The sequence below is a fragment of the Oryctolagus cuniculus genome, chromosome 10 (genome assembly GCF_964237555.1).
Source record: "Oryctolagus cuniculus chromosome 10, mOryCun1.1, whole genome shotgun sequence".
Classification (NCBI taxonomy): domain Eukaryota; kingdom Metazoa; phylum Chordata; class Mammalia; order Lagomorpha; family Leporidae; genus Oryctolagus; species Oryctolagus cuniculus.
In genome coordinates this window covers 96,657,169-96,681,610 of record NC_091441.1, presented here as the reverse complement: position 1 = coordinate 96,681,610, position 24,442 = coordinate 96,657,169, and the positions used below count along the sequence as shown (strand labels likewise).

General features: G+C 51.7%; 1 protein-coding gene and 1 long non-coding RNA gene across 4 annotated transcripts in view; one reads left to right on the top strand and one right to left on the bottom strand.

Moving 5' to 3' along the window:
• The window catches only part of RFT1 (RFT1 homolog), a 50,286-nt gene extending 40,077 nt beyond the window's left edge, over positions 1-10,209 (bottom strand). Inside the window, exons 1-3 of one of the 3 annotated variants that reach the window (XM_070050720.1) lie at positions 10,052-10,209; positions 4,429-4,514; positions 2,042-2,158 (exon numbers count right to left, since the gene is read on the bottom strand). In XM_070050720.1, the coding sequence (XP_069906821.1) occupies positions 2,042-2,158; positions 4,429-4,514; positions 10,052-10,114 (266 nt within the window). In that variant the 5' untranslated portion in view covers positions 10,115-10,209. Of the gene's footprint in view, positions 1-2,041; positions 2,159-4,428; positions 4,515-6,546; positions 6,639-10,051 lie in introns of those variants that run through there. The other 2 variants (XM_070050721.1, XM_070050722.1) reach the window with 2 other exon arrangements.
• Positions 10,210-14,413: 4,204 nt separating this feature from the next.
• LOC127492333 (uncharacterized) lies at positions 14,414-24,401 on the top strand. Its single transcript, XR_007921568.2, has 3 exons — positions 14,414-14,991; positions 20,057-20,193; positions 20,536-24,401. It is a non-coding gene; the product is annotated as an uncharacterized lncRNA (long non-coding RNA).
• The last annotated feature ends 41 nt before the right edge of the window (positions 24,402-24,442 follow it).

The following is a 24,442-nucleotide window of genomic DNA, read 5'->3' as shown; positions in this document are numbered from 1 at the left end:
TAACTACAGGCCAAAAACTGTGATCCTTAACCTTTACTCCAGTGACACTTCACCATAATCTGCTGCCATTATCCCTGCTGCCATTATCCCCACTTAAAAGATGAGGAAGGGTTGGTACTGTGGTGTAGAGGGTAAAGCCGCGGCCTGCAGTACCAGCTTCCCATATGGGCGCCGGTTCGAGTCCCGGCTGCTCCACTTCTGATTCAGCTCTCTGCTATGGCCTGGGAAAGCAGTGGAAAATGGTTCAGATGTTTGTGCCCTGCCACCCAGGTGGGAGACCAAGATGAAGCTCCTGGCTCCTGGCTCTGGCCTGGCTCAGCCCCGGTCATTGTGGCCATCTAGAGAGTGAACCTAGATGAGATAGTCTCTCTGTATCTCCCTCTATAACATTTTCAAGTCAGTTTTAAGAAAAAATTAAACAACAACAACAAAAAAAGGTGAGGAAACAGGCTGACAGGCAAGGGTCATTTGACCAAGGTCATGAACAGTTTACTCAAAGGCAAAACTGGACCCAATCCTGATCCAACTCCAAAGCCTTCACTCCTATCCACTGGCTTATACTGATGTGATAAACAACATTCCCAAAAATAAAATGCCTTTTGTCTGTGCTTGGAATGGCCGACAGACTGCACACAGCCGGTTCTTGCACCCAAAACAACCAACAGTCTGGTGCACGGTATCCTTTTACACATGTCCCACAATGCACTTTTAAACATGACTGAACAGTTAACAGTCATTCCTCTAATAAAATGAACACTCATAAATATGACAGTCAAGTCCATGAGGCAATAAGGAGTTACGCAAGGGCAACATTGGGAAACAACCTCTACCACTAGCCCTGCCTGCATGCATCTAGCTGCTGAAAAGTCATTACAGTTTTCAACTGATGTACTTGGTCTTCAAGAACATTCTAAGGGGCACGCACTGTGGCATATGGGGTAAAGCTGCTGCCTGTGAGGCCGGCATACAATAAATAGGTGCCGGTTCGAATCCTGGCTGCTCCACTTCCGATCTAGCTCCCTGCTAATGCTCCTGGGAAAGCAGCAGTAGATGACTCAAGTGCTTGGGCCCCTGCACTCATGTGGGAGATCTGGAAGAAGCCCTTGGCTCCTGGCTCCGGATCAGCCCAGTTCTGGCCATTGTGGCCATCTGGGAAGTGAACCAGAAGATGGAAGATATCTTTCTCTGCCTCCGTCTCTCTCTAACTCTGCCTTTCAAATAAATAAATAAATCTTTAAATTAAAAAAAAAAAGAATACTTTAAAAGGCTCAGAAGGGAAATCACATAACAGAATTGAAGAAAGATTTAAGGAACCCCCTAAAAAGCTTTCATGAGGACAGGCATTTGGCCAAGCAGTGAAACACTGACTGGGACATCCACAGCCTGGGACATCCACAGCCCATATTGGAATGCCTGGGTGTACATCTGGCTCTGATTGCAATTCCAGCTTCCTGCTGATGGAGACCCTGGGAAACAGAAGGTAATGGCCCAAGTAGTTGGGCCCCTGCCATCCTCAGGGGAGACCTGGAATGAGTTCCAGGTTCACAGCTTCAGTTTGGCTAAGCCCTACTTGTGGCATTTGAGGAACGAACCAGTGGATGGGAGCTCTTTTTCTCTCTCTTTGCCTCTCAAATAAATTAAAAAAAAAAAAGTAAAAACATCTAAAAATTTTAAAGCTACCAGGACTATGCAGTTGTTAAAAGCTCAGAAGAGAACATAAGCCAAAAGGGTTAGGTATTCAAAGGATAGCACAAGCTGAGTGAGACCCAGTGTGGGGACAGCAGAAACAACTTCCAAAGAACCACAGCAAGAAATCAGGCCTGGAACCTCCCCCTGGCTCCTGAACATCTAGAGAGAAAATGAGCCAAGAAGCTCCTCCCACGCAGACACTCCTCCCTTCTGGCTGCATGCCTGGCCCCCAGAACTCCACTGCAAGACTGAATCTGCAGACAACTCAGCATTAGGTGGACGCTGCTGCTTCATGATGACAACAGCTGCGCTTGCCTTCCGGAACCTTGTCTCATGACAAAGCACAACTCACGTTAGCCACAGGAGGTTGAGGGTCTGGCTCCAGTCTCGCTGGGTACCCCCACTAAGACAGGCTCTGCGGAAGGCCTCTCTGGCCAGGAAGAGCGTGGTCGAGTAAAGCAGTGTTAGCCTGTAAAGGAAAAGCAGGGATCAGTATGGGTTCCAGTTTTCTCACAGAGAGAGCTTCTGGGATTTTTCCAGGAACAAGGAGGAGAAAAGGGCTTAGTGGCAACCCACTAGTGGGGATGTGGAGGGCGGTGGGCTCTTCTAGGACCACCACACCAGTATGATCCACAAAACAAGAAAAATAGGAATCACACAATGGATACCGGAGTGTGCGGCCACAGAGAGACAGAAACTGCTGCAGGGTCCCCAAAGTCTGCAGGTTTTGTGGCTAAGGGTAGAGGCTTGGCCCTGACCACAAGGAGAGCGAAGGACAAGACCATGACACCAAACAACAAACACACCTCTTGATCACTCTGAGACTGACAACTGCTGTGAGGGAAGCGAGGGCCTTACTGAGTAGAGGTTTTGGCCAAAAGAATCTCAGGACAGGCAGCCAGGCTGGCAGCCATTACACAAGCTGCTGCAAACCCAGACCCGCAAGGCTCACCTAGGTCCCTCCTAGTGGGCAGCACCTTAGTGAGCAAAAGCTTGAGGTTTCCCTTCCCCAAGAGGCACAGCAAAGACGGCCCAGAGTTAAGGGTTCTGAGGATGTCCAAGGATTGCCTGCTACCCAGTGCCTCTACTGAACATCTCAAAGAAGAGATGGAACCATACCTCAAGTAGGGGACAGGCCACACCAGCGCTGTCAAAGCAGGGACATCTACATCTGGGGGAGGCTACATGAGAAGGAAGATGTGAGCATCCAAGAGGATCTGGCCCCTTCCCTCCTGCTCTTAGAACAGCATTTCTGGGGCAGGTACTTGGTACATCAGATAAGATGCTACTTGGAATGCCTGCATCCGTATCAGAGAGCTCGGGTTCGAGTCCTGGCTTCATTTCCAATCCAGCTTTCTGCTAATGTGTACCTTTGGAGGCAGCAGTGATGGTTCATGCAGTTGGATCCCTGCCACCCATGTGGGAGACCCAGACTGAGTTCCTGGTTCCTGGCTTCAGCCTGGCCCAACCCCGGCTGTTGCAGACATTTTGAGATTGAACCACTGAATGGAAGATCTGTTTCTGTCTCTCTGCTTCTGTGTTTTAAATAAATGAAAATAATTCTTTAAAATTTAGATTTATTTATTTATTTGAAAGGCAGAGAGAGGGAGAGGGAGAGGGAGAAGGAAGCAGACAGACATGTTCCATCTGCTGGTTCATTCTCCAAATGGCCCCAACAGTCAGAGCTGGGCCAAGCCGAAGTCTGGAGCCAGAAGTTTCATCTGGGTCTCCTATGTGAATGTAGGAGCCCAACCACTTGAGCCATCCTCTGCTGCTTTTCCAAGCACATTAGCAGGGAGCTGGATCAGAAGTACAACAGCCAGGACACAAACCAGCGCCCATATGGGATGCCAGCACTGCAGGCCATGGCTTTAACCTGCTGCACCATAGCACCAGCTCCCAAATAATTTTTTTTTAAAGCAGCATTTCTCAAAGTGTGGTCCCTACTTCAAGGCCTCTTTGCAGGTTCCTGGGTCCTTCCTCAGCTCTACCTAGTGCAAAGTTCCTCCGAAGACTCCTTGGTCTGTCCTAGTCTGAGAACTGCCACTGAGCTCTGAGAACAGAGCCAAGCGCATATGCTAGGTAAGTACCAGACATGAAGTGCTGTCTAGAACATACTGTCTGTTTACCAGGACATGAAGACACACCCGAAAGCCGAGCTATTCCAAGCACTCACATAATTTCATACACTTTTGTGTCATTTGTGAATATAAAATAAGTGTGGGTGTCCTTGAATAGCAAACAGGAAAGGAGGAGAAATAAGTTGCGTCTCAAATACAAAGCCAGTCAGCTACCCAAAAGCCTCCGAGGACTAACACAAGCGCGAAGCTCCCATCCAGGAACTGTGGCCCAGTGACAGAATCACTGAGGCGGGCAGGAAGGCGGCTGCTCCAGACCTGCAATCACGAAGCACATCCTCACGACACACACAATTCCTGCTTCCTCTGCCGTCAGCAGGACAAAAACGCAGGATTGTACCTGAGACCAGCCTTGCAGTGAATTACTCCCACTCTGCTCCCGACGTCTAAGAGCTGGCAGAGAAACGTGCATTTGGAAGCTACTAACGGAAAACACTCTGTGGGTCCAGCGACGCCACCTGCTCATGCCCCCCGCCCCTACATGCTCCTCCTCAGCCCACTGCCAAAACACTCGGCTTCTGGCACACACAGGGGCACAGTTTGAAGCCTACCTGGCGAGGGGTGTGAGCTATGGACAGTGCCCGGGGGCAGCCTCTCTCACCTTACATTTACTATGCCAATGATTTCCTTGGACAGGAAGCGAAGAATAAAGGCATTCAAGACAAAGGTGATCAACCGAAACAACACCTATGGAAAGAGAAAAACATGTAAGGGTCAGCTGTGTTGGGAACCTTGACTCTGCTCACATGAGGACAACATGGCGGCTCCTCCTAACACGACAGGATGATATACTGAAGCTTTGTCCTGCACTGTCCTCTAAGGCACTTGTTTCTTCTGCAATTGCATTCCTTGGCATCTCTCAGCACTCCTGTGCGTAGTCAAAGAATCCAGGGAGGCTCTTGGAAATCTCCCTGAGTTGCTGACAGGAAGAGGCAGGCCCCCATAGATTCAGTGAATTTCTTTGGTTCCAAAGTCAAGCCCTCCAGGAAACAGAAAGAGAATTCTAATTAGTGGTCCACATTGCCCAGCCCCTTGGACCAAACCTTCTGGTGTGTTTAGAAACAGAAACTACTGGGGGCCATTGCTGTGGCATAGTGGGTAAAGCCATTGCCTGCAGTGCCAGCATCCCATATGGGTGCCAGTTCGAGTTCTGGCTGTTCCTCTTCTGATCCAGTTCTCTGCTATGGCCTGGGAAAGCAGTAGAAGATGACCCAAGTCCTTGGGCCCCTGCACCCATGTGGAACCTGGAAAAAGCTCCTTGCTCCCAGCTTCAGAGAGACTCAGGTCCAGCCATTGTGGCTATCTGGGGATTGAACCAGCAGATGAAAGACCTCTCTCTCTCTTTCCCTGCTTCTGCCTCTCTGTAGCTCTGCCTCTCAAATAAATAAATTAATCTTAAAAAAAAAAAAAAAGAGGGCCACCGCTGTTGGCACCTCGGGGTTCTAGTCCCGGTTGGGGCACAAGATTCTGTCCTGGTTGCTCCTCTCCTAGTCTAGCTCTCAGCTGTGGCCTGGGAAGGCAGTGGAGGATGGCCCAAGTGCTTGGGCCCTGCACCCATGTGGGAGACCCCGAGGAAGCTCCTGGCTCCTGATCGGCACAGTTTCAGCTGTTGCAGCCAACTGGGGAGTAAACTGGCAGATAGAAGACGTCTCTCCCTCTCTCTGCTTCTCCTTCTCACTGTGTGTAACTCTGACTTTTAAATAAATAAATAAATCTAAAAAAAAAAAAAAAAGACAATGGCAACAATAAGTAGGAGGGTGGAGAGAGACACAGTCCAGCTACTGTCATTTGAAAACGACATATGGTAAGACTTCCAAATCAGTCAGTGCAAGAAAACCACCTAAGTAAAGAATTCTTCCCATGAGACATAGAGAAATACACAGCTGCAATTAAAGAGGATTGCTAAATGGGGATGCTGAGTGCACTGCAAGTCCACTCACCAAGTGACTCCCTGCTGCATCCCAGCAGCAACGGACAGCTCACTTCCTGTGGTGAGCACTCTCACGGCTATCTGCCAAGAGCTGCAATCCGGAAGGTTAGAGTACAGCAATGGACTACCGTGGTCTGAAATGTCTAGGGAAGGATATGACCAAAGAGTGACAGCAAAGTCACACTCTTCCTAAAGTGTCACAGAGCAGCAAGGTCTCCAAAGCCAAGATATCACCACGCCCATTTTTATTGAGTCAACGGTGATCTTTTGAGAAACTGACAAAAGCTCTGTAGCTTCTCTTTAGAAACGTGTGCCGGCGCCGCGCTTACTAGGCTAATCTTCTGCCTGCGGCGCCGGCACCCCGGGTTCTAGTCCCAGTCGGGGTGCCGGGTTCTGTCCCGGTTGCCCCTCTTCCAGGCCAGCTCTCTGCTGTGGCCTGGGAAGGCAGTGGAGGATGGCCCAAAGTCCTTGGGCTCTGCACCCCATGGGAGACCAGGATAAGCACCTGGCTCCTGGCTTCAGATCAGCGCAGTGAGCCAGCCGCAGCGCGCCAGCCACGGCAGCCATTGGAGGGTGAACCAATGGCAAAGGAAGACCTTTCTCTCTGTCTCTCTCACTGTCCACTCTGCCTTTCAAAAAAAAAAAAAAGAAAAGAAAGAAAGAAAGAAAGAAACAAACAAACAAACATGCGTGCACACACATACAAAGCAAGTGCTGTTCTCTAAAGGCTTGGGACCAGCTCATGGAGTCTTGGCTGGAGAAAGCATTCGGCTGAGAGCCTCAACTCACCATTTACCTTTTACACCCATCAGGTTCTAACTGTGCTAAGTCTCAATATCCTGCTCTGTCAAGTGAGGTTTCCCATCTCATAGGACCGATCACAGCATCAAATGAGACTGTAAAGGTTAAAAGTATTTTTTAAAAATCTGTAGAAATGAAAGGCAGATTGAGTTAAGACAGAATAAACACTCAAATTCTTGCAGAATAAAATGTTAACTGCAAAGTTACCTTAAGTAGTTATATTGTAATTTGTGAAACGCTGAATCAAAACACTCAAGAAACTGAAACATCAGGGCTATTTTTTTAAAAGCAGGTACACAGGGGCCAGTGTTATGGTGCAGCAGGTACTCGGCCATTTGTGATGTCAGCATCCCATATTGGAGTGCTGGTTTGAGACCCAGCTGCTCCACTTCTGATCCAGCTTCCAGCTAATGTGTTAATGGGCAGGCAGTGGAACTACTTGGGCCACGCCACAAACGTGGGAGACCAGGATGGAGTTCCAGGCTCCTGGGTTTGGCCTGACTACGATCTGGCTGTTACGGCCATCTAGGGAGTGAATCACGGATGGAAGCTCTGTCTCTCCCCCTCTTTCTGTCACTCTGCCTTTCAGATAAATAAATTTTAAAAAGAAAAATCCACATACACAATTATGCTACCTTCAAAGTTACCACTGTTCAAGAAACATATCTCTGACCCTACACCTATTTCCTAAATGGTTTAGATAAAGGTTTTCACTAAGAAAGGTCATGCTACCCAGTAGTTGCCCTTCAAAGTGATTTTTTTTTTTGACAGGCAGAGTGGACAGAGAGAAAGGTCTTCCTTTGCCGTTGGTTCACCCTCCAATGGCCGCCACGGCCGGCGTACTGCACCAATCCGAAGGCAGGAGCCAGGTGCTTCTGGTCTGCCATGGGGTGCAGGGCCCAAGCACTTGGGCCATCCTCCACTGCACTCCCTGGCCACAGCAGAGAGCTGGCCTGGAAGAGGGGCAACTGGGACAGAATCCGGCGCCCTGACCGGGACTAGAACCCAGGGTGCCGGCGCCACAAGGCGGAGGATTAGCCTAGTGAGCCGCAGCGCCGGCCAAAGTGATCTTAATAGCAACAGTTTTCACTTACTTCTGAAAGGACTTTACAGTCTGAAAAAGAATTTTTCACATTTGTTGATTTTTGACCCTTAAAAATAACTAGGAAAATGCAGAGAAAGCAAGTAAGATTCGGCAAGAAGCAACTTGCCCAGTTAAAATGCCAACAAGTAACCTAGCTGGTAAAGGTAGGCCACCTGACTCCTAAACCAGTACGTTTTCTATTTCAACTCTTTTTTTTTTTTTTTTTTTTTTGATAGGCAGAGTGGACAGTGAGAGAGACAGACAGAAAGGTCTTCCTTTTACCGTTGGTTCACCCCCCAAATGGCCGCTACAGCCGGCGCTACGCCGATCCGAAGCCAGGAGCAGGTGCTTCCTCCTGGTCTCCCATGCAGGTGCAGGGGCCCAAGCACCTGGGCCATCCTCCACTGCCCTCCCGGGCCACAGCAGAGAGCTGGACTGGAAGAGGAGCAACTAGGACAGAATCCAGTGCCCCAACTGGGACTAGAACCCTGGGTGCCAGTGCCGCAGGTGGAGGATTAGCCTAGTGAGCCGCAGCACCGGCCTCAACTCTTTTTAACAAAGCCAGTAATAGAAAGGTATCATCAAAGGTTGAAAAAAAAATCAGCATTGTGGATAAAGCACTGAACTCAAGTTATTCATGTTGTGAAACAGAAAAAGAACCTGGGTAGGGGCCAGCATTGTGGTGCAGCAGGTTAAGCGCTGCTGGCGATACAGGTGTCCCATTATCAGAGTACCAGTTCCAGTCCCAGCTGCTCTGCTTCTGACCCAGCTCCCTGCTAATGTTCCTGGGAAGACAGTAAAAGATGGTCCAAGTGCTTGTGCCCTTGCCAACCAAGTAGGAGACCCAGATGGAGTTCCTGGCTCCTGGCCTCAGCCTGGCCCAGCCCCAGGGGTTGTGGCCACTAGGGGAGAGAACCAGCAGATGGAAAACTCTCACACCCTCCCCCTGTCACTCTGTTTTTCAAATAAATAATCTTAAAAAAAAAAAAAAAAAGCTGGGTAAACAGGGTTGGGTGAAGATGGCTCACATATCAGATGCACTCTTTTCTAGTGTTAGGTAGACTATATCATTTCATTCCTTCAGTGACCATTTAGAAGATCCTTATTACCACAATAAAAAATAAAGCTGGGCTGGCGCCGCGGCTCACTAGGCTAATCCTCCGCCATGCGGCGCCGGCACACCGGGTTCTAGTCCAGGTCGGGGCGCAGGATTCTGTCCCAGTTGCCCCTCTTCCAGGCCAGCTCTCTGCTGTGGCCCAGGAGGGCAGTGGAGGATGGCCCAAGTGCTTGGGCCCTGCACCCCATGGCAGACCAGGAGAAGCACCTGGCTCCTGCCATCGGATCAGCGCGGTGCGCCGGCTGTGGCGGCCATTGGAGGGTGAACCAATGGCAAAGGAAGACCTTTCTCTCTGTCTCTCTCTCACTGTCCACTCTGCCTGTAAAAAAATAAATAAATAAATAAAGCTAACATGTATTTACTTGTAATGTGCTAGGCACTTAACAGGCATGGCCTCATCTAATCCTCTTAATGACTATGAGATTGCATCACAGTTCTCATTTAAAATGAGGAAATTGATGCTCAGAGAAGTCAAGTGATTTTCCCAAGGGCCGCCATCTAGCAAACCCAAGTCCGCCTAATCTAGATGTTCCTGCAAGGCAAAGTGGAGGGTGGATTCGGACTTTGCATGAGGCAGGCCTGTATCCTATCTTACAGAGGAGAAAAATCAGGGCCAAGAGGGTGAAGTGCTGTGTCCAAGATCACACAGAGGAAGTATGTAGCCAACGTTTATTACGTGCATACTACAAAGCCAGGAACTGTGGCAAGGACGTTGATTTGAATGACCCCAATCAATCCCTGCCACAAGCTGATGACCTGCTATTAACACTCCCATTTTACCAATGAAGAGCTGACGGTCTGAAGGTGCTGTCACTCGTCCTCAGTCACGCATCAAGTACTGAAGTTCCTGTCCAGACCTGACTGAGCCCAAATCCGCGTTCTTAGCTATACCATATGGTCTCTCTGAACTCAGGGGGAGCCAGAGTTTGAGGCTCTGGAGTGAGACATGGAGAAAATGACCCCCTTGCCTTAAAAACACAAGATTCTCCAGCACGAAATGCCACCCCTCCCGCCACCTGATCTTTCTCTCTCTCTTTCTGTCCTACGGGAAATACGATACTCAGGAGGAAAGGCGCTTGTACGCAGCCGCCTAGCCACAACTCTGAAGTAGGCTCCCAACTCTGGGCTCAGGCGCCCCTCACCCCTACCACGATCTCCTACTAACCCCCTCTCCACAGAAGGGTCCCCAGGGAAGATGTGTCTGCCCGGAGGCGAGCTCTCAGGGGCCGCCGGGTCTCCTCCCCCGCGAATCCCGCCTGCCGTGAGGGTGGAGCCGGCCGGGCAGAGTGTACCTGTAGGAGGAGCCCCGAGGAGGCTAGCCGGGCCGCTTGGCCCAGTACCTCCTGACTGCCCATGGCCTCGGCCCCTCGGTTCTGGCACCAGGAAACACCGCCGCCAACCAGCTTCGTCGCGAGAAGATGGCGTCACGGAAAGACTCGCTCATTGATTGGTCACTTTGAGACGACGGGGGCGGGACACGGAAGTTCCGATCCTGTAAGCGGGCTCTGTCAGTGCGCCTGCGCTTAGGTTCTTCTCCCTTCTCATTTGGTGGTGCGTTTCTCACTCTTTATCCCAAATGAGTTAAATGTGACCAGTGCTAAGAGACACAGTAAAAGTAACCAAAGCCCAGCTCACCGACCAAGAAACACTTAACTTCTCTGGACTCATCTGCCAAAAGGGAAACCAACTCACCAGGGTTTATCCTGAATCTTGCCTTTGGCACTGGTTTACAAAAACGCAGCCACAACCTCTCAATTAGGTTGCCAGGAGTTGTCCTCGTGTTACAGAGAGAGAACGGAAGACCGGAAGTTAAACGCAGCATTTTCACACACACGGGTTTGTGAAATTTCCTAAAGCTCTGAGAATGGAGTCACGTTGTCAAAGAGCAGTGAGAGGTGCAGTGATTGTTCCCATTTATACAGCTGGTGACCCCAGCCAGGCTCCTGCTCCAGCCTGTATGCTAGGAACTGTGAGAGCAGACAGGAAGAAGGGACTGGAAAAGCTTTGTGAGGCTGAAGCACCCAACGTGCACAGTCACTGACAAGGCAGCACGGAGATCTTCACTGAGCTCACTCGCGATTCCAGAACCAGGCTATGCTGCATTCCGTAAAGTAGAACCAGTATTCCAGTGGGCTGTGCAGAAGACGTTGGTTTGACAGACAGAGGAGGGCTGAAAAGGCAAAGAGGACAAAAAGCATACTGTTTGCTTCAAAGTAACTTTCCTCGGAAGCCAGAGAAAGGAAGGCAGGACAACAGAAAAGTAACTGATTGGCTAACAGTTACTTCACGTAACCGTCCCTGTGTAAGGATGAAGGCAGAGGGAGCTTGGGGGTGATGCTGAGTGAATCGAGCCTATTTGTGAGGTTTGGTTGTTGGCATTCTCCTGATAACGGAAGACCACTTAGTTTTGCTCTGATGACATGGAGCTTTAGCATGGCTGACCCCACTGTGATTTGTAGTGTGGTCTGTTGGGGCCCAGTGTGGGTGCTTAGTCCAAAACACTGGCCTCCTAGAATGTTCATGCAATATTGATTCTGCAGGTCGTAGGGAGCCCAGTTCTTTCCTCATCTCTTTTAGGCCTTTCATGGTCTGGCCCCAGCCCACCCTCTGTTCACCTTGCACACGGTCACCGTCCTTTCCCAGGACACCCTAGGCCCTAGCCACGGGAGCCCTTGCTGGTCCTCAGGCACCGTCCTGTTGCCTTTGCTCCTGCCAACCTCTCTGCCCAAAGTGTCTTCCTGCCAGCACTCCTGTTCCCCCCCCCCACCCGCCAAGACCCCACTGTCCTAACCTTCCTGAATATTCCAGTAAGCACCTGCTTTGGACTAAATGTTTGGGTCCCCTCAAAATACATATGTTACAGCTTGGGAAGGCAACCAGGTCTTCACAGCCCCCATGATGGGATTGATGAAGCATGAGGGGCAGGCATTTGACCCAGTAGGTAAGATGCTGGCTGACACACCTGCATCCCATGTCAGAGTGCCTAGGTTCAATGCCCAGCTCCAGATCCTGACTCCAGCTTCCTGCTAATGCAGACTCTGGGAGGCAGCAGCGGTGGCTCAGGGGATTAGATTCCTGCCACCCATGTGGGAGACCTGGATTGAGTTTCCAGATCTCAGCTTTAGCCCCAGCTCAGCCCTAGCTGTTGTAGGTACTTGAGGAGTGAACCAGTGGATAGGAACAGCCTCTCTCTCTCTCTCTCTCTCTCTCTCTGTCTCCGCTTCTCAAATTAAAAAAATTTTTTGAAGATGTCTTTATTTATTTGAAAGGTAGAACGCAAGAGAGAAATGGGGAGAGGGAATGGGAGAAAGAGAAACTGATCTTCCATCTGCTGATTCACTCCCCAAATGGACACAATAGGCAGGGCTGGGAAAGGCTGAATTTGGGAGCCAGGAGCTTCAGCCTGGTCTCCCACGTGGGCATACGGAACCCAGGCACTTGAGCCATCATCTGCTTGTTTCTCAGGTGCATTAGCAGGAAGCTGGGTTGGGAGCAGAGCAGCCAAGACTTGAACTGGTGTTCCAATATAGTATGCCAACATCACTATCAGAAGCTTAATCTGCTGTGCCATGCATTGCTCCCCCCAAAAAATTTTTTTTGTGAACAGTTTTTAAGAAAAAAAATAATAGTCGTGGGAGATAATGATCTCTTTTCTGCTATCTGAGTGCGGTAGGAAGGAGGCTGACTGTGAGCCAGGAAGAGGTAACTCTCCAGGCCCTGGTTTGGCTGGCACTTCGGTCTTGATCTTCCAAGAACAGAACAGTGAGAAATACATTTCTGTTGTCTAAGCCCTTTTATAGTTTGGCCTCAATTTACCTTCTCACCACCTCTGTTCTTCCTCAAAACACTCTAGGCCTTAGCTGTCAGGAGCCCTTACCAGTCGACTCTTAAGCAGGCTCCTTCTAGTGGCCTTTGCTGTCTGGTATTTTGCTACAACAGCCTGAGCAAATGAGATGGTGACCCCTAAACCACTTTGTATCCCTTTTTAGCTCTCAGTGCAGCCTGCATTGCAGTGAAAAAACTAAAATATATCAGAAATCTTTGTCTAATCCACGAAGCTCCAGGAGGGCGAGAGTGCAGCCCCCCTGGCTTTGCCTCCCACAGCAGCCACACAGCACATTCCCAGGGCTCCTAGAAACGCCTCCTGCTGCTGGGAGCAGACTGCAGGACCCCAAGCCCATGCACCCCCAGCGTGTGGAGGCTCAGAAGCAAGCTTTGGAGTGCCAGGCAGACCTGGCCTTGAAGCCTCATTCTGCCACTCACTAACTGGGTGACCTCGGTGTGTTCATCTATGGGACTCGTCAGGAATCTCTGTCCTGAAAGGGCAGTCATAAGAATTAGAGCAGACGGATCTGGCCCCTGATGAGCTTAAATTCAAGTGGAAGGAACACTGCAAAATAAAACCTTAAGGCCAGCGCCACGGCTCACTAGGCTAATCCTCCGCCTAGCGGCGCCGGCACACCGAGTTCTAGTCCCGGTCAGTGCGCCGGATTCTGTCCCGGTTGCCCCTCTTCCAGGCCAGCTCTCTGCTGTGGCCAAGGAGTGCAGTGGAGGATGGCCCAGGTGCTTGGGCCCTGTACCCCAGGGGAGACCAGGAAAAGCACCTGGCTCCTGGCTCCTGCCATCGGATCAACGCGGTGCGCCGGCCGCAGCGCACCTGCCGCGGCGGCCATTGGAGGGTGAACCAACGGCAAAGGAAGACCTTTCTCTCTGTCTCTCTCTCTCTCACTGTCCACTCTGCCTGTCAAAAAAATAAATAAATAAATAAAACCTTAATAAGTAGTAACACTTCACAAAGAGATGAGGCTTTGAAAGATTGAACCCAGATAAGGCAGTAGAGCTCTTAGAGGGGACAGAGGGGTGCTGTTCTGGAAGGCAGAGCAGGCTGGACATGTACCTGGGGGTGTTTTAGAGGCGACTGGAAGATCAAGGTGTTCAGCTTAGTGGCTGAGAAGCTCTATGAGCTTCTCCTGAGCAGCCTGCCCACCCCCACGGACCACAGCTGGCAGGTGAGGTGGGCGCCCACTGGCTCAATTCCAGTGGGGCAGCCTTATCCTCCTCCACAGCTGTCCCTGGAGCGGAAGAGCTCAGAGCTCCTCACGTGCACATACTCCTGTGCCCAGGTGTCCATGAGGGCTGGTTTGGGAAGGACAGCGGGATGGTTGTGCAGGGGGCAAAGAAGCTGGTTCACTCCCCAGACTGCATCAGGGATGTGCCAGGCTGAAGCCAGGAGCTTCTTCTGGGTCTCCCATTGGGTGACAGTACCCCAGCACTTGGACCATCTTCCCCCGCCTTCCCAGGCACATCAGCAGGGAGCTGGATCAGATGCGAACCAGCGCTCTGATATGGGATGTTGGCTTCACAAACGCAGCTTAAAATGCTGGCCTGTCTTCAAAGGTCTTAATTCCTTTAGAAGTAGTGGCACAGATGGGGCGTGGCACACGCTGCAGTCTTGCCTCCAGGATCCTCAGCTCAGGGCTAGCAAGCTCGGGCCCACTGGCCATAGCCTCTTTTCTATGGCCTGCAAACTAAGAAGAGTTTTTACATTTTTAAATGGTTTAAAAAAATTGAAAGACTATTTTATAGCACGTGAAGATTATATGAAATTCCAGTGTCCACACCCACAATTAAAGTGCGTGTTGGCATACAGCCACATCCACCCATTTGTTTACATATTGTCAACAGTTACTTTCTTTTTATTAAAAAAAATGCATTCATTTATTTGAAAGGCAAAGTTACAGAGAGAGAAGGACAGAGAAAGAGATCTTGTATTCGCTGGTTTACTCCCCAAATGGCTGCTATGGCCAGGGCTGCACCAGACCGAGTTCAAGAGCCTGGAACTCCGTTTGGGTCTCCCACGTGGGTGGCAGAGGCCCAGGTACTTGGGCCATCTTCCCCTGCTTTCCCAGGCACAACTCAGGGAGCTGGAAGTGAAGCAGCTGGGACTCTAATCTGAGCTCATATGGGATTCTGCTGTTGCAGGTGGCAGCTTAACAGGCTGCACCACAATGCCTGCCCCAACAGCTACTTTCTTGCTGCTACAGGGGGGTGGGTTGACCCACAAGGCTAATATGTTTACTTGCTGGCCTTTTGCAGAAAAACTTGGCCAATCCCTGGTGACCACCATTGAGCCCAAGCCCCTGGCAAACACTTCTATAGTGAATGAATGGATACATTCATGAGAGTCTTGGAAAGAGTGAATGGTGAAGGACCGGGAAAGAAAGACAGACAAGTAAGAAGGGCTCTTTCCTGGGGGGAGAGGCACTTGGTTTGGGGGGGCCAGTGACCCCCTTGGAATATCAGAGTGTAACCAGAGGTTGTTAAAGGACCTGTTTTCCCCTGGCTCCCTCCCTCCCTCCTACCTCCATGCCAGGGAAAGCTGAGCCACCTATTTTATTACAAAGCAGAAGAAGCGCCAGGGCTGGTGTCAAGCCAGGTAGGCTGGCAGAGTAGCCAGGGCACAGAGTGAGGCTGCCAATAGGCTAGGAGGCAGGGTCTGAGCTGTGGGCAGCTAGCCAGGGCCCTGGACTTCAGCCTGCGGAGACCGGAGCCCTGGGCGTGGTCCCACACCCCAGCCACTAGGTGGCAGGGCGTCCTGGCTGAGACACCTGCCCTGCCAAGGTTTCCTGCAGCCCAGAGGCTTTCTATGGGCCTTTACTCCATATTGGACTGTGAGACTGTGCCCCTCACTCAGAATCCCCAGGGTGGGAGGAAGGGGCTGACACAGTGTGCATGGCTTGAGTCCATATAGGCACTGTGCCTGGCATCTCACTTCCACCACAGTCCCATGAGATAGACACCATTCATATCCCCATTTCTTTTTTTAATTTATGTACACTTTTTAAAAAAGATTTATTTATTTATTTGAAAGTCAGAGTTACACGGAGAGAGGAGAGAGAGAGAGAGAGAGAGAGAGAGGTAGAGACAGAGAGGTTTTCCATCTGTTGGTTCACTCCCCAATTGGCTGCAACGGCCGGAGCTGCACTGATCTGAAGCCAGGAGCCAGGAGCTTCCTCCAGGTCTCCCACGTGGGTACAGGGTCCCAAGCACTTCGGCCATCTTCCATTGCTTTCCCAGGCCATAGCAGAGAGCTGGATCAGAAGTGGAGCAGCCAGGTCTCGAACTGGCGCCCATATGGGATGCTGGCACTTCAGGCCAGGGCATTAAGCCACTGCACCACAGCAACAGCCCCTATGTACTTTTTTTTTAATGAATTATTTTTTTCAAAGATTTATTTTAATTACTTTTTATTATTATTATTTTTTAATTTTTTGCCAGGCAGAGTTAGACAGTGAGAGAGAGAGAGACAGAGAGAGAGAGTTATAGACAGTGAGAGAGAGACAGAGAGAAAGGTCTTCCTTCCGTTGGTTCACTCCCCTAATGGCCGCTATGGCCAGCGCTGCGCTGATCCGAAGCCAGGAACCGGGTACTTCCTCCCGGTCTCCCATGCGGGTGCAGGGACCCAAACACTTGAGCCATCCTCCACTGTCCTCCAAGGCCACAGCAGAGAGCTGGACTGGAAGAGGAGCAACTGGGACTAGTACCCAGCGCCCCAACCGGGACTAGAATCTGGGATGCCGGCACCGCAGGCGGAGGATTAGCCAAGTGAACCACGGCACCGGCCATATTTTAATTATTTATTTGAAAGTCAGAATTAGAGCGATAGAAGGAGAAACAGGGAAAGAGAACATAGAGATCTATGCACTGGTTCACTCCCCAAGTGGCCACAACAGCCAGGGATGGGCTAGGCTGAAACCAGGAGCCGAGAGCTTCTCCTGGATCTCCCACAGGGGTGCACGGACTGAAGCACTTGAACCATCCTCTTTTGTTTTCCCAGTTGCATCAGCAGGGAGCTGGCTCTGAAGTGGAAGAGCCGGGGACTTGAGCCGGCACCCATATGAGATGCCAGCGCTGCAGATGGCAACTTAACCCGCCGTGCCGCAGTGCCGACCCCTCGTATTCCCACTTCACAGATAGGGAAGTGGAGGCTCAGCAAGGCGTGTCTTGGGGACATGTCTTAGGGCTAGTGAGAGGTAGTGCCAACATTTGGAACAGGCCAAGCGGCTCTCAGTCCCTCACCCAGGACGAAACCAGAGTGGTTGTTGTTAGTGCTGATTCCCGGGCTCCACCTTGGCATTTCTTACTGGGGAAGGCTGGAGTAGCCCAGGACTCTGCACTGACCAGCAACCTGAGGGATTCCAACACGGAGGGCAGATCTTCAGGCCCCTCACAAAAGCTGCCTCCTTCCTGGCCTGTAAGAGTCTGTCACCCAGAGCAGGCAGAGCAAGCCCTGAGGTCCACCCCAACGCTAGCCAAGCCCCGGGGGGGACTTGCTCTCGGGGTTGGGGTTGGGGCCGGGGCCAGTGGTCAGGGCAGCAGGGGCTGGAGGCAGCGGTGCCTTGTGAAAGCCGTGGGAGAACTCAGTGCCAGGAAGGGCGCACAGAGCAGCCCCGCCTCCCAGGATCTGCCTGCAGGTTAGGGTGAGTAGCTGGGCAAGTAGCCTCAGGGCCTGGTTTGGCCCGTCTCCTCTGAGCAGTGACTTGGTCTCCTCTGAGCAGTGACTGGCGCAGAAAGGAGAGAGGAGCCCCAAAGGGTCACACATCCCCATGGGTGGCTTCAATTCAGCGCCTCCTACCGGTTCAAGTCCCAGCCACTCCACTTCCAATCCAGCTCCCTGCTAATGTGCCTGGAGCAGCAGTGAAAGATGGCCCAATGCCTTGGGCCCCTGCCACCTACATGGGAGACCTGGAAGAAGCTCCTGTCTCCTGGCTTCAGACCAGTCCAGCTCTGGCTGCTGTGGCCATTTGGGGAGTGAACCAGCAGGTGGAAGACCTTTCTCTCTGTAACGCTTGCCTTTCAAATAAATAAGTAAATAAATCTTTTCGAAAAAAAATTCAATGTCTCCTTCCAGCGCCAGCGCTCTTGTTGGGCATTGGAGGGGGACACAGGGACAAGCGAGCCACGGCCACTATCCTGAGTGCACTCAGGGGCTCTCCTTGGGGAGGACACAAGCATAACACTAGGCAGGCTAATCTGGCCAACGTAGGCAAAGGGAACCAGGGTCGGCGCTGTCAGGCAGCTTCCTGCAGGGAAGGGTGAGAGGGCTTGGTCAGACAGAGGGACATGCAAGGCCAAGAGGACAACAGCGGCGAAGGCTCGGAGAGGGGAGAGTGTTGAGCCCATTGGACAACCCAGGGTTAGCTGTGGCTGTGGCCAGTACTGGGCCGGTGGTCCTGAGATTGGCGAATCCACGGCGAGGACCTGCATATGTGAATGAATACAAATTCAGGCGCACGTGTTCACATGCAAGGAGGAGATGGCAAGTGTGTGTTTGCATGTGTGTGTGTGTGTGTGTGTGCAGGCCTATGTGCCAGTATGCTTTCAGATCATGAACTCTGTGTCCCTGGGTATGAATAGACATGCTTGAGGGTGTGCGTGTGCATGTGTGAATGCATGGTCACATGCAATGGATGCTGCATTTTGGGGTTGGAAGGTGACTTTGCCTGCAAGTGTACAAATATGGTTGCTGGCCTGGGGTGGGCTAGGGTGCTCTGTGTCTAGGTTCATGGCTTCACCACAGTAGTGAGGGTTGATATTGTACAGTCTTAACTTTGAGTCAGGCCTCTCAATTCCATGCATCACCTCAGTGAACCCTACTGTCAATGTAATGATATGGCTTACAATAATGCACAACAATCCTAAAGAGCCCTTATCCCCATTTTACAGATAGAAATGGAGGCTCAGAAAGGTCAAGTGATGAACTCAGCAGGTAGCAGAGCCAGGACTGAGTCCCGACTGGACAGCTTCCTACAAACTGTGTCTTAGCAGTTCACAGAGGGGCTGGCAAGGAAATGTCTTCAGCACACTCACAGCTGGCCTGCACCTGGCTCTGTTGCCCAGGGCTTCTCACAAGCTGGGTGACAAGGGACAGTCCCCAGGGCCTGGGTCCTTGGGGCATAGAAAGGTCACACAGAGGTGAAACGAGGCAGCTCTTGTTTATCCAAAACCCAAAGATTTTGGGCCAGAGTCAGCTGAGCTCCTCAGCTGACTGGGTGCATGCTGTTTGCTGCCCCTAAGGGGGCTGGCCCGAGCCTGGGGACCTGCGTGGAGCTGTGGAGCTGAGTGCCAGGGCGCCCCTCCCTGGGCCCCGGCAGCCTGGGGGCTGCAGCAGCAGCAGCAGCACCTACTCACATTCCTGTCTGTCTGCTGGTGTTGAGCATGGGGCTGTCATGCAAATGAATAAACAAAAACTGGGTCACATACAGCCACTTCCTTACCGTCTGGAGAGGGACCTGATGTGTAAGCTCTGATGCCTCCTGGGCACGTCACGGCGGGTCTCCCAGCCAGTTTCCTCATCTGTACACTTAGAATGCTAATGTGCTTGTCACATGGGCCACGGAAGGAACTCAATGAGGTCGTGCACGTGGAGGCGCCCACACACTGCCAGACACAGGAGAGTGGACGTGCTCAACAAGCAGGAGCCGTCGGGGTCCTTCTCATCACGTTTGCACCAGCAGGGATGACATCTCTCCCTGTGACCTGGAAAAAGTATTTCGTAATTCTGGGCCTCCCCATCTCATCCCCATTGAGCCATCTGACCATTCTCCCCTCCCTCATGCCTCCCCTCCCTTCTTTCCTCTGTCCCTTCTTTTGTTCTTATTTCTGGTTAGACTCATTTAAATATGTGATTGATACATAACTCTGTTCCGTGAGCGTGCAGCCCAGTGTGTAAGTATACTCACAGAGCTGTGCGCCCATCACCACTGTCTAATTCTAGAACACTTTCATCACCCCATTCTCATTGTCTATCACTTCCCAATCCCCCTCCTCTGCTTTGGGTCCTTTTGGGCTCCCTTTTCTGGACATTTCGTACAATGAAACGTATAATAGGAGGTCTTTCCCATCTCGATTCTTCCACTTAGCACGATGTTTCTGAGTGTCATTCATGTTGAGGAGTATATCAGCCTTCCTTCCCTTTTATGAGTGTGTAATATTCCATTGTGTGGACATACCACATTTGGTTTAGCCCTTCGTTATTTGAGGGACATTTGGATTGTTTCTGCTTTTGAGTATTATGAATAATGTTGCTAAGAACATTGCTATACAGTCTTTTGTGGACAGTGAGCAATGTTTTCAGTTCTCTGCAGAGAAACTGCAGAATCTGTGATTGACTTAGCTTAACCTGTCTGAAGAACTGCCATGATTCTGCTTCTACCAGCAGTGGATGAGGGCTCCGATTTCTTCACAGCCTCACCGATACTTACTATTGTCCATCTTTTTTTTCATTTACTTTACAGAGTTACAAAGAGAAAGGAAGACAGAGAGAGAGAGAGAGAGATATCTTCCATCTGCTGGTTCCCTCTCCAAGTGCCACAACAGCCAGGGCTGGGCCAGGTCAAAGCCAGGAGCCTGGAACTCCATCTAGGTCTCCCAAGTAAGTAGCAGGGGCCCAAACAGTTTGCCCATCTTCCACTGCTTTCCCAGGTGCATTAGCAGGGAGCTGGATCGGAAGTGGAGCAACTGGGACTTGAACCGGCGCCCATATGGGATGCTGGAGTTGCAGGCAGCAGCTTAACCTGCTACACCACAATGCCAGCCCCTATCTTTTTTTATTACAGCTATTCTAGTGGGTGTGAAGTGGTATATCCTTATGGCTTTGATTTGCATTTTCCTAATAATTAGTAATGTTGAGCATCTTTTTATGTATTTATTGGCCATTGTATATCTTTTTTGGAGACATGCCTATTTAAACCCTTTCAAATTCTTTTGATTGTAGCCAACAATGATTGAGCACCGTCCGTGTGACAACACAGTGGGGACACCAGCCAGGGACTCCACCTGCCCTGCCCTGCTTCCCAGGGCTGTCACATTGGACCCTGTGGGTGAAGAGCCCTAATCCAAAAGGAAAGAAGTGCAGACTAGACTAAGCATCAGGTTTCCCAGGCTTCGTCAGTGCAATCCACCTTCCCAGAAGGCTCTGCTGCACAGCCACGCCATTACGGTCAACACCTGCCAGCTAGAAGCTGACTGGGCATGGCAGCCACCCAGGCCACAACTGAGCACAACTGAGTGTGCTCCCTTGGAGAGTTCATATCTCCAGCACCCAGCCAGAGCCAGCCTCCCAGCCCCCACCACCTCCAGGCGGCTCTGCAGGGTGAGTGCTGTGCCTGAGCCATAGGAAGACAGAAGGGACCTGCTTCAGTTCTGCTGCTGTTTGCCTTGTGCATGTCTTTTGGAACTTTCTGAGCCTCAGTTTCCTAATCTGTGAGATGGGAGAGTAGTGGCACAACCTCTCAAGGTGGTTATGCGGCTAAAATGAGAGGATGCATGCAGAGGGCCACAGGCAGGTTGGGGCAGAGCAGACAGTCACTAAATAGAACATATTTTTGGTTTAAAAAATCTTTTTTGAAGTTACTTTATTTTGAAGCAGAGAGATAAATGGAGAGAGAGAAAGACACAGAGAGAAGATCTTCCATTTGCTGGTTTACTTCCTAAAGGCCTGCAATGGCCAGGGTTGGGCCAGGCTGAAGCTAGGAGACTGGAATTCAATCCAAGTCTCCCACATGGATGGTAGGGACTTAACTACCCGAGCCATCACCTGCTGCTTCCCAGGGTGCACATTAGCAGGAAGCTGGAATCAACAGCAGAGCAAGAACTGAAGCCCAGACTCTCTGATGTGGTATGTGGGCTTCCCAGCGGATGTCTTCAGTGCTGCACCAGACGCCTGCCTTCTTGTGTCCCGTTTTGTCCTCTAAAAATTGAGAGAGATGAGACAATCTGTAAAGGCCCTGCTGCCTCGGAGAAAACAGAGGTGCTAAGGATCCGGTGGGCAAGCCCCAGGCAGATGGGAGGACCAAAAGGGAGGCCACACTGCCTTTGGAGCGAACAGCGACCCTGAGCTCAGGGTTACCCAAGAAGGATTTTGCAGGCAGCGGCCCCAGCCCAGGCTGCCCCAGCCCTCCTGCCTCTGGGGCTCTCGGGTCTGCCTCCTGCTTGTCCTCAGCCCTGCCAGCACACATGCCGGCAGCCAGGAGTCTGCTCACTGATCTGCCAAGCTCATGGCCATGAGGAAATATGCTTCCAGATAGGGTGAAAATAGCATACTCTCCAAATATGCTCATCATGCCTAAGAAAAATAAATAAAACCAAGGAGGAAAGAGAGCAGTGAGCAGGCATCAGACAAGGCCAGTCCTGGGCGACTCAGCAGGGGCAAGCTGCCTGCAGGCCAGGGCGGGAGTGGGGGGTGGTGAGCGTGTGTGTGTGAGTGTGTGCAACTGAGTGGGTCTGTATGTGGTTATGTGAGTTACCCTGCGGGACAGCAACTGGCTACACAGGAGTGTGTGTGTGTATGTGTGTGTGTGTGTGTGTGTGAAGTAGGTGTGACTATGGAAGTGTGTATACAGGCTGACTGCGTGAACATGTGTGCAGGAAAGTGTGGACGGTGAGAGAATGAGCATGTGCAAATCTGAGTATGTAAGCATGATGTGGGTGTGACTGGGTATGTGTGGGTGTGTATGAGCCTATATGAGTAGGCACAAATGTGTGTGGTTGTGTGCATGTGCATACATGCACACACAAGCTCATGCACACTCAGGCCCACACTCAGTGTACATGCATACAGTTACACCTGCTCCCTCTCAGGCGCTTGCTCATGGATGTTCACATACACAGATACATACATTGCACTCACATACACCCACACTCACACAGTGTGTGTGGACGTGCCCCCAGTCCCGTGCTAGGGCAGGCAGCCCTGAGGGAAGGAAGAATTCTCCACGCTTACTCACTGGCGGCCCAGATGGGAGCAGACTTCCTGCTCCCCAGTGGCCAATGAGCTTCCCTGGAGGTGCGGCTTACAGGGACCTTGACCTTTGGAACCCAGAAGGGTCTTGAAGCTCACCTCCCCAAGGACCTCACAGTGCAAATGAGGAGGCCGAGGCCCCAGGGTCATGGAGCGAGGCTGGGAACCCAGGCCTCCTGCACCTCTGGCCAGGGCTCTTGTGCCTCCCCCGCAGGACATCCCTCTTCGTGCTGCTTCTTGCTCGCTGAGCAAAGACGAGGGGTGCCTGGTGAGCGTTGCCAAGTGGGGCTTTCAGATACAGAGACAAGGCCCATCTCCAGGATTGTTCCCCAGTGTGGGGAGGCAGCACATGTAAACCAATAACCGAGCTGATAAGATAATTCCAGGTCCCGATAAGTGACAAGTGCCTTGAGGTCAGGAAGGCAAGGCGATTGGAGCCCCAGGCCACAGCAGCTGGGGGTGGGGGGTGGGAGACTCGGCGCAACCTTGGGGCTGAGGTCAGACCCGGGAGCCGGTGCCTCACAGCTGCTACCCAGCCTCACTGCCCAGAAACCCAGTAGGGGCAGGAGGATCCGTCATCCTTGGCCACCCCCCACCCGAACCTGATGGGAAGTGATGGGGAAATGGCTCCGTCTGGGGTTAGAGGAACTGTCCCAGAGGAAGCCAGAGCCAGGAAGCAGGCACACCCGAGGTTGCGGAGGCCCAGGAATCAGCACTGCAGGCAGGGAGGAGCTCTGCTCACGGCCTGGAGCTCTGGTCCCGGCTTCTCAAAGACCACAGAGACCACTGATGCTGAAACAGTCACCCCTGACATCCGTCAAGCACTTGGCTTGTGTCAGGCCCATCCCAGGTGCCTCGGGACTGTGCACTTCATCCACTCAATGTACCCCTGGGAAATGGGCATTTTAGAGATGAGAAAAGTAAGGCCCTGGTAAAGCCATTCCCACCCAAGCCTTTGTGAGCCCAAAGGCCAAAGCTCTGAGCATCCACTCCTCCCACCAGCCTGACCCTCTCAGTTCACTGGGCCGGACCCTCCTGGCCACCGTGGCCCCTTGTGGTCAGTGCCACTGCCCATGGAGGTCTTGCCACCTCAACCCCTGAGGCCCACTGCGAAGCCTTGAGCCCCGCCTCTGTTTGCAAGGCTACGATCAGCATCGCTGCCCCAGCAGCGGCCGCTCTGTCACAGGAGCCCCACGTGTGGGAGTGCAGTCATGTGTGTCGGTGGTGTTCACGAGAACCCTTCAAGGTCAGGCTGTGAGTCTCGTCTTACAGCTGAGAAGGAAAGGAACTGGCTCAAGGTCACATGAGTCCAGGAGGGGGCCGGCTAAATGGATCCAGCGCCTCCTGGGAGTTCCCCAGGCCTCCCTTTGAGGGTGCGGCCAGGAGCTCAGCCTGCTTCATTCACACCTTGACATTGGGGGCTTCCTCGTGCCACCAGCCTTGTCTTATGCCAGTGCTCCATGTGACAGAAAGTCCCCGACCCTGGAGGTCACCCTCAGACACTGAAACCACGACTGTTGTAATGGTGAATGCCAAGGATTTTCCATGTCTGTGCCTCAAGGCTCGGGGAGAATCGATGTAAAATAACAGAGTCGCCGCCTGCGGTGCCCGCATCCCATTTGGCCGCCAGTTCGAGTCCCAACTGCCCCACTTCCAATCCAGCTCTCTGCTATGCCCTGGGAAAACAGTAGAAGGCGGCGTTAAGTCTTTGGGCCCCTGCAGCTGCGTGGGAGACCCAGAAGAAGCTCCTGGCTCCTGGCTTAAGATCAGCCCAGCTCTGGCCATTGTGGCCATCTGGGGAGTGGGCCAGCATATGGAGGCCCTCTCTCTCCCTGCCTCTCTTTAATTCTGTCTTTCAAATAAATAAATAAATCTTTTAAAA